The 13,608-nt window shown below is 42.6% G+C and overlaps 1 protein-coding gene across 1 annotated transcript in view; it reads left to right on the top strand.

Annotated features, from left to right (window-relative positions):
* The window catches only part of HUNK (hormonally up-regulated Neu-associated kinase), a 149,099-nt gene that overhangs the window by 99,915 nt on the left and 35,576 nt on the right, over nucleotides 1–13,608 (top strand). The window contains exon 7 of the mRNA XM_006155282.1: nucleotides 5,934–6,061. Coding sequence (XP_006155344.1) covers nucleotides 5,934–6,061 — 128 coding nt within the window. The remainder of the gene's footprint in view (nucleotides 1–5,933; nucleotides 6,062–13,608) is intronic.

The raw sequence follows: 13,608 nt of genomic DNA, 5'->3' as shown, positions 1-13,608 counted from the left end.
CCCTTCTTCCAGTCCTATAAAATATCAGGACGCAGACCTGTGGTGCATGTTCTTTACACGCATTCTGGGACTCAATGACTGTTTCTATTATTTGGGATAGAGTACAAATGTAATTGTAGCTTTTTGTCATGATCTTATTTTAAAATTTAAATTCTGGCAGAGCATGTATGTATACACAAAGGAAGAGAGAGAAACTCTCCACAACGTCTAGTCATGCCATCACCCCCTTCTTCCAGTCCTATAAAATATCAGGACGCAGACCTGTGTGCATGTTCCTTACACGCATTCTGACCAATGGGGCTGGGGATCTGAACCATGGTTGACATGTGGCTTCCTTTCTGTAGGCCAGTATACCACTGACTGGGCCACAGAGGCTGTTTGGTGAAACAGTAGATGACATTTATTGAGCACTTAATTTATGCCAGACACAGCCTTCAGCACTTTCTATGTTTTAGTGCATTTGACCGTCATACAACCTGAGAGGTAGGTACTGTTACCCACATTTTATAAAGGAGGTACTCTGGGATGAGAGAGCTAAGTCCTCTTTAAGGATTTGTGACTACTTTTGTTGGTAATGAACTCCTCCAAGAGAAATGATATTCCAGAATCAGTTGTAAAGTAATCAGAGTTAGCATACAGACTGCTTGCTCAATGCTGATCAAATCCCTGACACCTGGAGCTCATCAGCGCCATCTTTATGACGTGTCTGTTAACTTTATCTGTGGTCCCAGTCATATGGTAGAATGAGGCAAAGAGATGTCGTATGCAGTGACTTGAGATTTTGTCATCTTCTGAATCCAGTTGGTGACAAGAAGCAAGCAGTTTGGTGTCTCAAAGTCTTGAAGAAAGAAACTTTCATAAAGATTTTAAGGTTGGTCTTCTGGCCCCAGCGATACATCAAGCCCCTTCAGGTGGGGTCCCTTCCACCATCACAATGTCCTACTTCCTAGAGGACTCTGCACTGTTTGATGCAGTCTACCTATAACAGAAAGCTCTGTGTTCCCCGAAGGTGGAACACAGCAGGTGATGTGGTGGTTAAGGGCGCTGGACTCTCACATGGCCAACCATGGTTTAAGCCCAGGACCTGGTGGCTTGCTTTCTCACTTTCCCTCTCTCTTTCTCTCTTGCTCTGTCCTTCTTTGGTCAAATTAAGATACGTAAATAAATAAAGTTTAAAAAAGATGAAAAGGAACATAAAATGTGATAGAGCATAGAGCATTATCTTTCAAACTGTTCTTTTACAGATAAGCATTCTTTTTTTTTTTTTTTTTGAGAGCTTTTTTGCTATAGGGCGCGTGCACTCGCCAGACAGACAGAGAGAGACAGAGAGACAGAAAGTGAGAAATCACCCCCCAGGGGGGATGGCCACGCTGCAATCCCTTCTTCTCCATTCTCCTCTCGGGATCTTGGGCACACACGCACACACGCTCGGCGTGAGTTTAAGCCACCGGGTCCGGGACTCGAACCATGGTTGATTACGTGGGAGTCCAGCGACATAGTCATTACGCTAACTGCTGGTCCCAGAAAAGCATTCTTGACTATCCTATATGTTACTTAGGCTATTTTTGTTTAGTTGTTTGTTTTATGAGAGAGAGGAAGAGAAAGGAAGAGAAAAACATGTTTTTCAACAGGATCTTACCATGCCATAATCCTTCTGCTTTAGCCTCCCAATTAGCTAAGCTTATCCTAATGGTCCTAGTCATACTTTGCAGAAAATTGTAGTAGAACATCAAAAAGAAAATCAAAGCTGGCCCCGCAGTTCAGTGGTTAAGTTCTGTGCAAAGGGAGCCCACTGAGGTTCGAACCTCAGGCTGACGACTAGAAAAGCATGCCAGACGTGTGCATACCTGCCCAGGATCCTGGAGGAATGGGGAAATGGAATAAAAAAGGATTTCAGTATAATCAGGCCCATTGAGAGGTGCTTTCTCCCTTCCTCTGTCTTGTGCACACACACACCTACCCTCTGGCAAAAGAGAAGAGAAGAGGATAGAAGGGGACGAGGGGAGAAGAGAAGCAAAAGAGAGCTGCTGTTCACATCCCTGAGAATGTGTCTGTGTACCCAAGTGTGAGAAACGGTGTATAAATTGGACATTACAAAATACTTATCTGAGAAAAAAAGATGATGTTCTGTAAGTACTAGGCTCTTCATCTTTAGATATGAATGTTAGAGCCAAGGTTAGGCAGAGAAAATCCTTTGTCCACCCCTGCCCCTTGAGCTCAAACCACTCTGATTCTGCTGAAATATTAAGTCTGTAGGTCCCTAGGCTAACCCCATAGCCCAGTGGTTATGGGAGCCAGATCCCACATAACCAATCATGGTTGGAGTCCAGCCCCAGCAGTTTGAAAAAACACAGCAGGCGCATATGTGTGAATGCCCAAAGTCCTAAGAGGATGGAGAAGTGGAAGAGAAAAGATCGTGGTGTGACTATGCCCCATTAGGGGGTGCTTTCTCTCTCTGTCTCTGTCTCTAGCAAGCACATAGGTCCTCTGGCAATAAAAATTTAAATGAAAAGTAAATAGTAAGTCTTAGTTATGTAGTGTGAAAACTGTAAAACTACTCCTTCAATTCTGTAGCCTTATTCACTGAACTTCACTACATGAGACAGTTGGTGTGTGTACAGGGCAGAGAGCCAGGCTGCTGCGGGAGCCTACAAACCACGTCACATTAAACATGGGCAAAGAGCTTGGAGTCCTCGATCTGGAGAAGACCCAGAAGGGTAGGAAAGTCCTGGTTCCAGTTTCAAATGTGTACAGTGCTGACCATGGAAGAGCAAATGGTTTGTTCTACAGCTAATGGGTAGAAGATGTACGTTTTGGATTAGTAAGGGGGAGCCTTTCCTCATGCATAAAATCACCCCGAATGCTGTGAGTTGGCTTAGGAGTTTCAATCTAGAGAGACCCTGGTCCCAAGTTGTATATGCAGGAACTCTACCGTTTTGGGGACCTCTTAGCTTTTCCTCTTATTGAGCTCTAGGAACCCTCCAAGCAAGGCTGTCTAGCTATACCTCAAGCATGTCTAAAATGAAGCATTGCATCCATGGTAGGTTCTTGCAGTAGGTTCTTTTCATATTGCTTTCCTTCGCCCCCATACTGCCTCTGCTTCCCAGCTTCCTCAGTCCTCTCACTATTCCCTCCATTGACCCAGCCTTTCAAGTTGGCCGCTTGTATCCTCTTCAAGTATACCTTTCTCTTTCCACCGCATGCATCACTCCCATTCAGACCTTAATAGCAACATGCTGGATTTATTGCTAGTTTCTTGCTTCCCACTCTGAGCCCCTTTAATCTTCTTACACAAGATGGCTACTCCTTCAATCATGTGGCCTTATTCACCTTCCATCTCCGTCATATCCTGGGGACTGTGTCCCACTAAACACACGCTGCTCTAGGTGACTCTCCATAAGCCTTATTCACGCTTGTCTTCATGTCTTGATTTATGCATTTGATCCCCGCACCTTCACATCAGGCCAGCTATGTATATCATCCCCCACACGAACTCACCACGTGAGAGACCTCCCTTCTTTATGTACTTCATTTATTTATTTATTTATTTTGCTATAGGGTGCATGTGCTTGCCAGAGAGAGACAGAGAAAGAGGGAAAGTGAGAAATCACCCCCCCACACACACACACCATAATTCCTTCTCCATTCTCCTCTCGGGATTTTGGGCACACACACACACGTGTCTGGCGTGATTTTCAAGCCACCAGGTCAGAGGCTTGAATTGCGGTCGACTCTGTGGGAGTCCAGCACCTTAACACCGCCTGCTGACTCCTTTATGTACTTATTTTTAATTCCTCTACATTCCTTCATTGAACCCTTCTTGTGGTCAAAAGCAGTTCAGTTCAACATTTTCTTATTCCCTTTGCACTCGTCACCACTTGAGAGGATTGCCTTATTTATTTGTTTACTTGTTGATTCCCTGTCTCTCTTCCGTTGTAAATCCAAGATGGTGGGCCCTTGTCTGGCTCATCAGTACCCAGCACCTATAACCTGGCTGGGGCAGAGAGCCATCCAGCAAGTATTTGTGGAATCATTGTTTATGTTTCTGTCTCCCTAACTCCACTGTGAGTGTAGAATGTAAATGGGTCTTAGCATCTGTCTGAAATTTGAGAATGGTTTCTAACTGGAGTCCATGGGCTCCAGTACCTGTCATTAACTGGAATGCCATAATTCAGAGGCGCCTCAGTGGAACTGGGCCTCAAAGGTCTTAATTTCAATCAGTCTCCTTGGATTTGTTTTGACTGGAAATCCTGTTGCCTGTTTTTAAAACATATCCCCCTGGGCACTTTTGAACACTTGAGACCTCTTGGCAGGCAGGCATTTCATCCCCATCAGGAAATCTCATCAAAATGATATTAGGTTTGCACATGAAGAAAATAAAATCCTCTGAGAAGATGGTGCTGTTCTCTAGATTGGCTTTGGATATAAGCAGTTAAGCCCACTCAGAAGGTATTTCAACCACATCTGAGAATTGGGCCAGGGCCGGGTGGCAGTCTCACAATAAACAATAAAATATAAAATAGGGGTGGGAAGACCTCCATAAGTGATTTCTTTAGTTTTAAGCCAAGCAAAATTCAAAAGAAGAACAAAACACCAGTTTTCAGAATGTGGCTTTCATTTCAAAGGGCTGAGTAACCTGGCACACTGGTTAGTAGGCTGTGACTGGGGCTCCCTGAGGGGTCTTGCCCTGGACAGTTACCCCTCACCCTACCCCTTATCCTTGAGAGACATGTTCAAAGACATTTTAAGTGAAACTGCAGAGAATACCTAATCCTGTACAGCATAGTGTTTTTTCTTATATACATATACCCATAGTAATAGTAATGTTTAATTTATAAATAAAGCACAAATAAGATGAACAACAGCAACTAAGGATAAAATAGAACAGTTTTAAGAGTGTGCCAGCTGGTGGTGTGGTAAGGTTAAGGTGGCTGGATCCCACATGGCTGACAGTGTGGTCAAGTCCTAGACCTGGCAACTTGAAGGAAAAAAAAAACCCCACATCAGGAGCTTGCGCACGCATGCCCAAAATCCTGACAGGACAGAGAGATGGAGAAGGAATTACGGCATCACTGTGGCCCACAGGGATGGTTTCTCTCTCTTCCCTACCTCTCTGGTGAACATATGTGCCCTGTGGCAAAATTAATTTTTAAAACTATGCCAGCATCACTACTCTTAGATGTTTGAGACCTTTGCTAAGTAAAAAAATGATTGCTTGAACACTGGACGTGGGGTACCATGACAGTCCATCTTTTAATCCAAATGGCTACTAAGTGATTAACATGTGGATGGTGTATGCAGCATAGATAATGCTGGACACAGGGTGATTTCCACGTGGGATTGAGTGAGATAGCATTTGATTTCATCATGCTGCACAGAATGGCACACAGTCTCAAATAGGAATGATTTATTTCTGGAATTTTCTATTTAATTTTTTCAAACCATAATTGTGGGTTACCTGAAAGCAAAGAAGCAAAACCAGGGATAAGGGAGAACTATTGCACTGATTGGTCTGGCCTCTCCAGTTCTGCCTTGTAGGCCATGCTTGGAAAACCACTTATAGCAATACTACTTATTGAGGTACCTAACACCTTGTAGACTCTTTTCACATAATTTGGCCCAGATTTCCTTGCTATTGACTTCTTACTCTACCAGTTGGAGAGAAGACAGAGACATGGTTTCCACTTCTTAGGGGAGAGCCAGATAGCCCTCTGTAGCCTTTGTCCATGTCATCACAGTTGGGTTGCCACCCAAACCTTTCAATGCCATTACTTCAGTGTGATGCCGCAAGTCTAGAAAGTTGGCTGTGAACAAGGCCTGTTGAGATCAGCATGAAAGTGACAGCACAGAAGCTTTGGCTAAGCCCATTCCTCTTTGCCTGCTCCTCCCTGGGGTCTTGCTCTGGTCTCATGCTTTGGTGTCTCTCTTTTCAGAGGTGTGAACATGTATGCCATGTTGACTGGGACGCTGCCTTTCACAGTGGAACCTTTCAGCTTGCGAGCTTTGTACCAGAAGATGGTGGACAAAGAAATGAACCCCCTCCCCACCCAGCTCTCCACAGGTAATGTACCTGCATCTCTGGATTCAGTGTTCCAGGACTTTTATTCTGAGTAGGTGGTATCCATTTGTGAAGCAGTATTTTTTGCAGTAATGGTGTTAGGATTATCCCATGACTGTAAGTCTCTTCCTTGTGTTAAAATGGAGTCTCCAGAGTGGTTGGGTTTCCCATGTCTAGGCAGCCACTCCCATCATCCCCCTATATCCTCTCCTATTCTATTCTAATTCTGAACCCAACTTCCTTTTTCCTGCTTCTATAAAAAACACACATATTAAAAGGATCTTATATTCTTCATTTTTTCAAAAATTGCTGGTTTGATTGTTTTAAAACTCACCATTAGTATAACGCTGACTTGGAAAACAGGGTGTGCAATCACCTTTCTGCTACGCCTTTAGTCAATTCACTGTACAGGAATATTCATTTCATTCAAGTTGGGTCTTTGATTTGTTGTATTATTTGAGTTTTTGAGCCTGTTCAAAAGCTTTTAAGTATATATTGGCTCAGTTACTTCATTAGACTGAATCTTCAGGTGTGTTTGGAAAGTATTCTCAAGCTTCTGTGGGTTCACATTTCAGTAAACAGCTCGTGTTCAGGTTTGGTTTCAGATCCAGTAAATTAGTGCAATTTGTTCTTTTGTTTGGCTCACAATTCACTTCAAGTTTCTGGCCTCCACTTAGCATTGACAATCATTTAATTGATTTCTTAGAACAAACTCAGCTTCATTGGATAAGGCTTTTGACCCCCCCCCAAAAGAAGTGATTATTTAACTTTAACTGATGATACATGATTAAATATAACATTTTATTTTGTTAATGTTATGTATTTTTCTCCTAAGTTTATAAAGTGCCATGAAGCCGGCCATGAACTTATGGAATCTGAGATGAAGCCCATTCTTGTATGTAATTATTTCATTCAGCCCATACTTTCACCTTTGGAAGGAAAGGTAGAATCTCTGGAGGCTGAAAGCAAAGAAGGCATTATATTCTTGGGAAGCTAAGTTACAATTCTGTCACTATAAAGAAATGTTCCGGCACTGAGAGCCATAATGCTTGGAGTTAGAAAATGTGCAAAATGCTGAACGAATCATCTCATTTACGTTTTAGAGCTTTCAGAAACGTCGCAAGTGCTGTAGAGCACTGTGAGGAGTGCACATCCATTCTTCATTTAGCCTGTAGTTCATATTTATTTGCTTATGCCATGAAGATGTACTTTGCACCAGTTACATGCCAGGTGTGTTCTAGGCACCAGGAAGGCAGGATGAACAGAATAGCCTCTACCCTTATAGAGTTTGTATATTGGAGCGGACAGGTGGGATCAAAGAGTAAATGGATAAACGTGTCTGATGTTTGGTGATATAAGTGCTTTAAAAAAAATAACATCAGTCAGTGTAAGGAGATAGAGAGTAAAGATAGGTTTATTAGAACAATTGAGAATTAAAAACAATAACAGCAATTCTTTTTTTGCAGCATAATTGTAGATTCAGATGCATTTTTAAGAACAATGCATCGAGCCAGCTAGTGTGTGGTAGTTAGGGCACCGGACAGCCATATGGTTGACCACTGTTTGAGTCCTGGATCCAGTGGCTTGAAAATCACACAGGGTATGTGTGTGTGTGTGTGTGTGTGTGTGTGTGTGTGTGCCCAAATCCCAAGAAGAGAATGGAGGAGAAGGGATTGCAATGTGGCTATCCCTCACCCCCGTCCCTGGGGGTGATTTCTCACTTTCCTTCTCTCTGTCTCTGCTGAGTATACTCACCCTGTGACTAAACCTAAAAAAATGAAATGAAGAAAAAGAAAAGAAATAATGTGGAGATATTTGTGTACCCTTCACCCAGTTTCCCACAATGGTAATGCTTGGTATAACTGTTGTATAGTATCACCACGTTGATAAAATCCATTGTCTGTGTTCAGATTTCACAAGTTTTACGTGAACTCAAGTGTGATTTTTGTTTAGTTCTGTGCAGTTTTGGCACATGTTGATTCATGTGACATCTACCATAGTCGAGGTCCAGTACCAGGACACCTTGGGCCACTGTTCCATAGCTGTTGTCACCTCCTTGACTTCACTCACCCTGACTAATGCCAACTACCTCACTGCCTCCATTTCTGTAACTCAATCATTTCAGAAATGCTGCATACATACATGGCTTCTTTCACTCAGCATGATTGCCTTGAGATCTAGTCATGCTGTTGCACGCATCAAGACTGAGTAGTGTTCCCTGGTATGGCTATCCGATAGTTAGTTAACCATTTGCTTATTGAAGGATCACTGCGTTGTTTCCTATTTCGGGCTACGAGTAAAGCTGCTATGAACATTCATGTGCAGATTTTGTGTGGACGTGGATAACGAGCACATATTCAGTTTTGCCATTCTCTAGTTCATCGTGGCCATATCAGTTTACATTCCTACTAGCAAAGTTGAGTGATCCAGTGTCTCTGCATCTTGCCAGCAGCTGATGATGTCACTATTTTTTTATTTAGTCTTACTGATAGGGATCTTATGGTATCTCATTGCTGTAACAAATAAGATTGTTCACAAATGCCATCTTCGAAGCACTCTCTGTAAGGGTTATACAGTCATAAATATTCCCGTCTCTCAAGAAAATCAGTCTTGGGCTAGCCCTATGGCCTAATGGTTAAGGGAGCTACATGGCCAACTATCATTTGAATCCCAGCCCTAGTGGCTTGAAAAACATTCTGAGCACGTGCGTGTCCGTGAAATCTTGATGGGATGGAGAAGGAGGAGAAAGGATTGTGGCATGACTGTGCCATATTGGAGCTGCTTTCTCTCTCTCTATGTGCATCTCTCTGTCTCTCTCTGGTGACCTCATGCGCCCTCTAGCAAATCTTATGGCTTCAAAACCGTACCTTGTTTGAACTCACAGTAATAATACCCAGCCTTAGCAGGCTAGACTCTTACGTGTTTTTGGATTATAAAAATTAAATTACCCTTTACAGAAATAAAAGCTGCTCTCCTGAAAATGTTTAAAAATAGTCCAGAGGTAATTCCAGAGAAGAAATAGGAAAATATTTCCAGCAATTTCAACATCAGTGGAGTCAGGGTCTGACCTCACATAGCTCCTGCTTTGAGCAGACTGCTTTTACTTTGGCCGTAAGCTCTGGGCATACTGCTTAAAGATCTTTGCATTCCTACAGCATTTTGGTGTCTTAACTTGTCAAACATGAATTGCATTTCTCTATCTGATTTTCTAAATAAGGAATCTGGCATCCTTCCCCCTTTAACTGTATGATATGTAAATATCTCAATCCTTTGTGCCAGGTATCAAGCACAGTGTTTACACTTCATAGATGCTCAGGGCTCTAAAGCATGTGTGTGGCCTGGACAGTTGGCCCCTAGATTCACTCGACTCAGGGTTGGGAACTGGCCCCACTGTGTAGGGCCCAGAGCTGTGCTTCAGCTGCTGAGGTCACCCAGGGTGCCTTACCTTGTGTAAACAGAGAGTGATTTTGGGTTTAGGATCAGCTGCTGCCCCTTCTGACAGCCCTGTTTTTCCAACCCTTTGCCCTCGGCACTGGCTTACCTTTATTTAGGATACTGAATGATACCATCTGCTTACATCCAAAAATGCTAATCTGCTAGGACCAAGAGTAGCTGCCATTTTTGAGAGACCACGTGTAGGTACTTTTCATGTGATCTTGTTTCATGCAGCCCTGCAAGGTAAGTGCTAATATTCCTAATTTACCATGGAGAAAACCAGGGCCCAGAGAGATGAATTCTGCTTAGCTGAAAACCTGGCTTTTCCTGCTATACCATGCTCTTCCTTGCTTATTCCTTATTTTATTTAAGATGGACGTCTCAGGAGTTGAGAGTATTATCTGTTGTTTTTATGTCCTTATATTTTGAGTCATGTCACTACAAATGGAAATATGTCAATTTGGTTAGGGATCTCACTCACACGCGTCTTTATTATTTTGATGGCTCTGTCACTCATACTTGTAAGGATCATGTCTGTTGTATTCTACTGCTCTTTTTAGGGGTTAAGTCAGAATTCTTTTTTACTAAAACACAGCATTGTACTCTTGTGAGTCTATGAATGTGCTTTCAAAGAATCAGTCCTCCTGCCTATCATTACTTTGAAAATGGGGCCTTTCCAATTCTTGCCTCCAGACAGTGTCTCTCTCTGCCTGTTGGTGCTTGTATATTACAGAGTAGTGAATGCCTCTCATGGCTCAGACAATTTTCACACAGCTTACCTTTTCATCACTGTACCTCAGTGATAGCGCCTATAATACATTCCAAACAGCCACGTCAGATCAAGAGGGTTTTGTGTCACAAATTCACCAAAGTGACCCTGAAGAAGAGGTGCTAGCACTTGCGAGGGTGGTGTCTGTGCTAATTAAGATTTCTGAGAAAGCTCAACTATCAGACTATCTAATAATTCTTTAGCCTGGGAGGTGAAGGAGTGACATTGAGTGGGAATGGAACTCTGCATCTGATGGATTCCAATAATGTGAGAAGTCCAATGGCTTTTTTCCTTAAGGGTGCCTGTGGTCCTTCTCTTGCACAGTGTCCAGGTACACATGCAAGCCAGTCCAGACTTCAGAAAGCTGACAGCTCAGGACAGAAAGTGGGTTTGCTACGAAGGAACACATATCATATATTCCGTTGGGCAGAGTGACGGAGCACCCAGGTAGTCCATCCTGAAAGGAGAGTCTCAAGGTTGGCTCAGAACCAGAGGGTGATGGGTGGCCATGCCCAGCACGGCTTTCCAGGACAGAGGGGAGGGGATATGTTTTAATCCCTTTTGCTCTGGACACATAGGGATTTTTCAAGACTCTTAATGCAAACTTCAAAGAGCTCTAAGGATGTTCTCAGAGTCCTTTATGGATAGTAATGCAATGTTTGTGACGTCCAAAGAAATAAAATTTGTCAGTTGAGATTTGAACTAAAATTGCTTGTATGCATCAGCAATTTGTGAAGATGCAGAGCGCTTGGTTATGAAAATAGAACAAAAATGCACATCCAGTTTATCCTTAGCTCTTTTAGTTAATCATACTCTGAAAAAGCCTGGCAGTAGCCTGGGGGTTGCTCAGGTCCTTTGAGGGTAAGTAACAGAGATGTCACAGGAAACATCTCTAACTTTCCAGTCTTCTCCAATTTAATCCATTAAGCCCATCTTTTTTCTTTAGCTAAAAAATGACCCAAGTGAAAATCCAAATGACTCCTGAAATGGGAGGATGTTAAAGGAAGGGAGATCAAGGTTCCAAAAAGAACCTCTCTTTTAGGAGATATTTGGGTTTTTTAGACCATTGAAGAACATTTTAGAAAAGTTTTATTTGTAGATCCAATTATAAAGTTTACAGTATTGGACTGGCCCTGTAGTCCGGTGGCTAAAAGAGCCAGATCCCACGTAGCCAAATGCAATTTGAATCCCAGCCCCAGAGGCTTCAAAAACACACCAGACACACATGTATGCGTGTCCAAAGTCCCAACAGAATGGAGAAGTGGAAGAGAAGAGATCGTGATGTGACTATACCCCACTGAGGGTGTTTTTCCTCTCTTTTTCCCTTTCTCTCTGTCTCTGACAACCTCATGTGCCCTCTGACAATATTATATTAAAAGTGAGTGCCTTGATTATATATATATATATGTATGTATACACACACACACACACACACACATATACTTTTTAAAAATGCCCAAAACTACAATATTAAATATACCCCATGGACATCATGGTGTTTACACACATATTTTCATGCTCTAGCTTATTAAAGGGAAAGGATCTCCTGGTGAGCTTGTCTGCTACATGGGAACCCTTTGTGAAAGAGTTACCTGTGTAACACGACCCAGCAAAGGATGCTTCTTTTGAGTTAAAATTTAATTTTCAAAATTAAGTTTAATTCTTTCTTTCTTCCTTGAGCAAGAGAGACAGAGAGATTCAGAGAGACAGGCACCCCCGACGAGGTCCTTATGCCCCTGCCAGCTCTAGATCATGGGCAAGCATGTGCCTTTCATGTTCAGAGAGCTCTCCAGGAGAAAACCCAGAACCTTCCCATGTGAGTCAACTTCACAGAATGCTGTGTTACTGCTGTACCACTGTCCAGTCCCTCTCTTGAGTTCATTATGACATCACAAGTGGCCGGCCTTTAGATGACCTTGTTTCTACTCTGCAGAAAATGGGTCGACAGAAGGTCTATCATTCTTTTGAAAACAGGATTAAAACAACAACTGAAATCCTCTGGGAAAAGTGAGAATTTTTATGACTCGTCCTTGCAAAGCTAGATTATCTTAGAAAACTGGAAAACAGCTTTGGAGAGGAGGATAAGAAAGTGTGAGGACCAAGCAAATTAAGATTATTTTCTGGGATTTGTTATTTGATATGGTGGAAATCGGATATCCTGTACAAAGCAAAATAAAATATATTTTTTTATATATTGCAAGGACATTATAGCAATGCTCCATAAAATAAGAATATAGAATAAGATGATGTCACAGTCCCATAACTCAAATGCAACAGGCCATCCTGATTTTGAAGGAATCCCAGGCATAGGTGGCTGTGCTGTGTGCTCTCCGGCTGAACAATTTTGTGACCCTGTATGCACATTGTATACCTATTTTTACATGTTGTGCAATTGTTTTTATTGTTACCATCTTAGAGGATACAAATATTCTGCTTAGAGATGAAGTAGCTTCCTATTGCTGTGCTTGGGTGAACAGCAGGTGCTTTGTAAATGTTTATTTAACAAAAGGAGACTCAGTGCATTTAGAAAAACCTATTTTTGCCTGAGCTGGAAAGGAAAAGGGTTATAGGGATTTCATGGTCTTGTCACTGGATTCTCGTATCTTTTCCTTACACACCACATTGAGCATAACTGATGTAACTGCAGTGAACTTTGGTAGACTGAAAAACAAGGATAAAATTGGTTGGCATTCTGCCCAAGCAGCCCCTTCATTTTGGAGTCCAGTGCAGAAGGAGGGGACCCATCAGGTAGATGTGGGTGCATATTGCAGCACTTGCCAAAACTGTGTACACAAACTAGAATTTGAAAATTTGAGTCTCTGTTACAGAATTTTCTTAATGCTTTGATGCAACTGTGTGGCTCTTCCCTCCTCCCCCTAGCCTGATGTACCTTCCTAGGTGGCCATGGCTCTGTTCAGGGTGGTGCTGCAATGTTGGTTCAGAGCATGGGGAATAAGTAGGCGGCCATGGAAAATGTCTGTAAAATGAAGGAGCAGAAAGCACGACCTCCCTGCTTGAGACTCTGGGTGTCCTAGGTCCTAGGTTAGAGGTTCTCATTTAGAATGCCTGTACCCTCTGGTTTCTTTCAAGGTGTTCAGAAACCTACCTTGAGTAGACATTTCCTTCCTTCATTTCTTTTTATTTGCCAGACAGCATGTACGCTCACCAGGAAGAGAGGGAGAGGGAGATGGAGAAAGCATCTCCAGAAGCGGTGTGGTCATGCCGTAATCCCTTCTCCCCCATTTCTTTATCCTGTTGGGATTTGGGGCATCACACACACACACACACACACACACACACACACACACACACACCCCATATGTGTTTATAAAGCCCACAGACACAG

Source organism: Tupaia chinensis, unplaced genomic scaffold, assembly GCF_000334495.1.
Source record: "Tupaia chinensis unplaced genomic scaffold, TupChi_1.0 Scaffold000443_1, whole genome shotgun sequence".
Lineage (NCBI taxonomy): Eukaryota > Metazoa > Chordata > Mammalia > Scandentia > Tupaiidae > Tupaia > Tupaia belangeri.
This window is presented reverse-complemented; position numbering and strand designations above follow the sequence as displayed.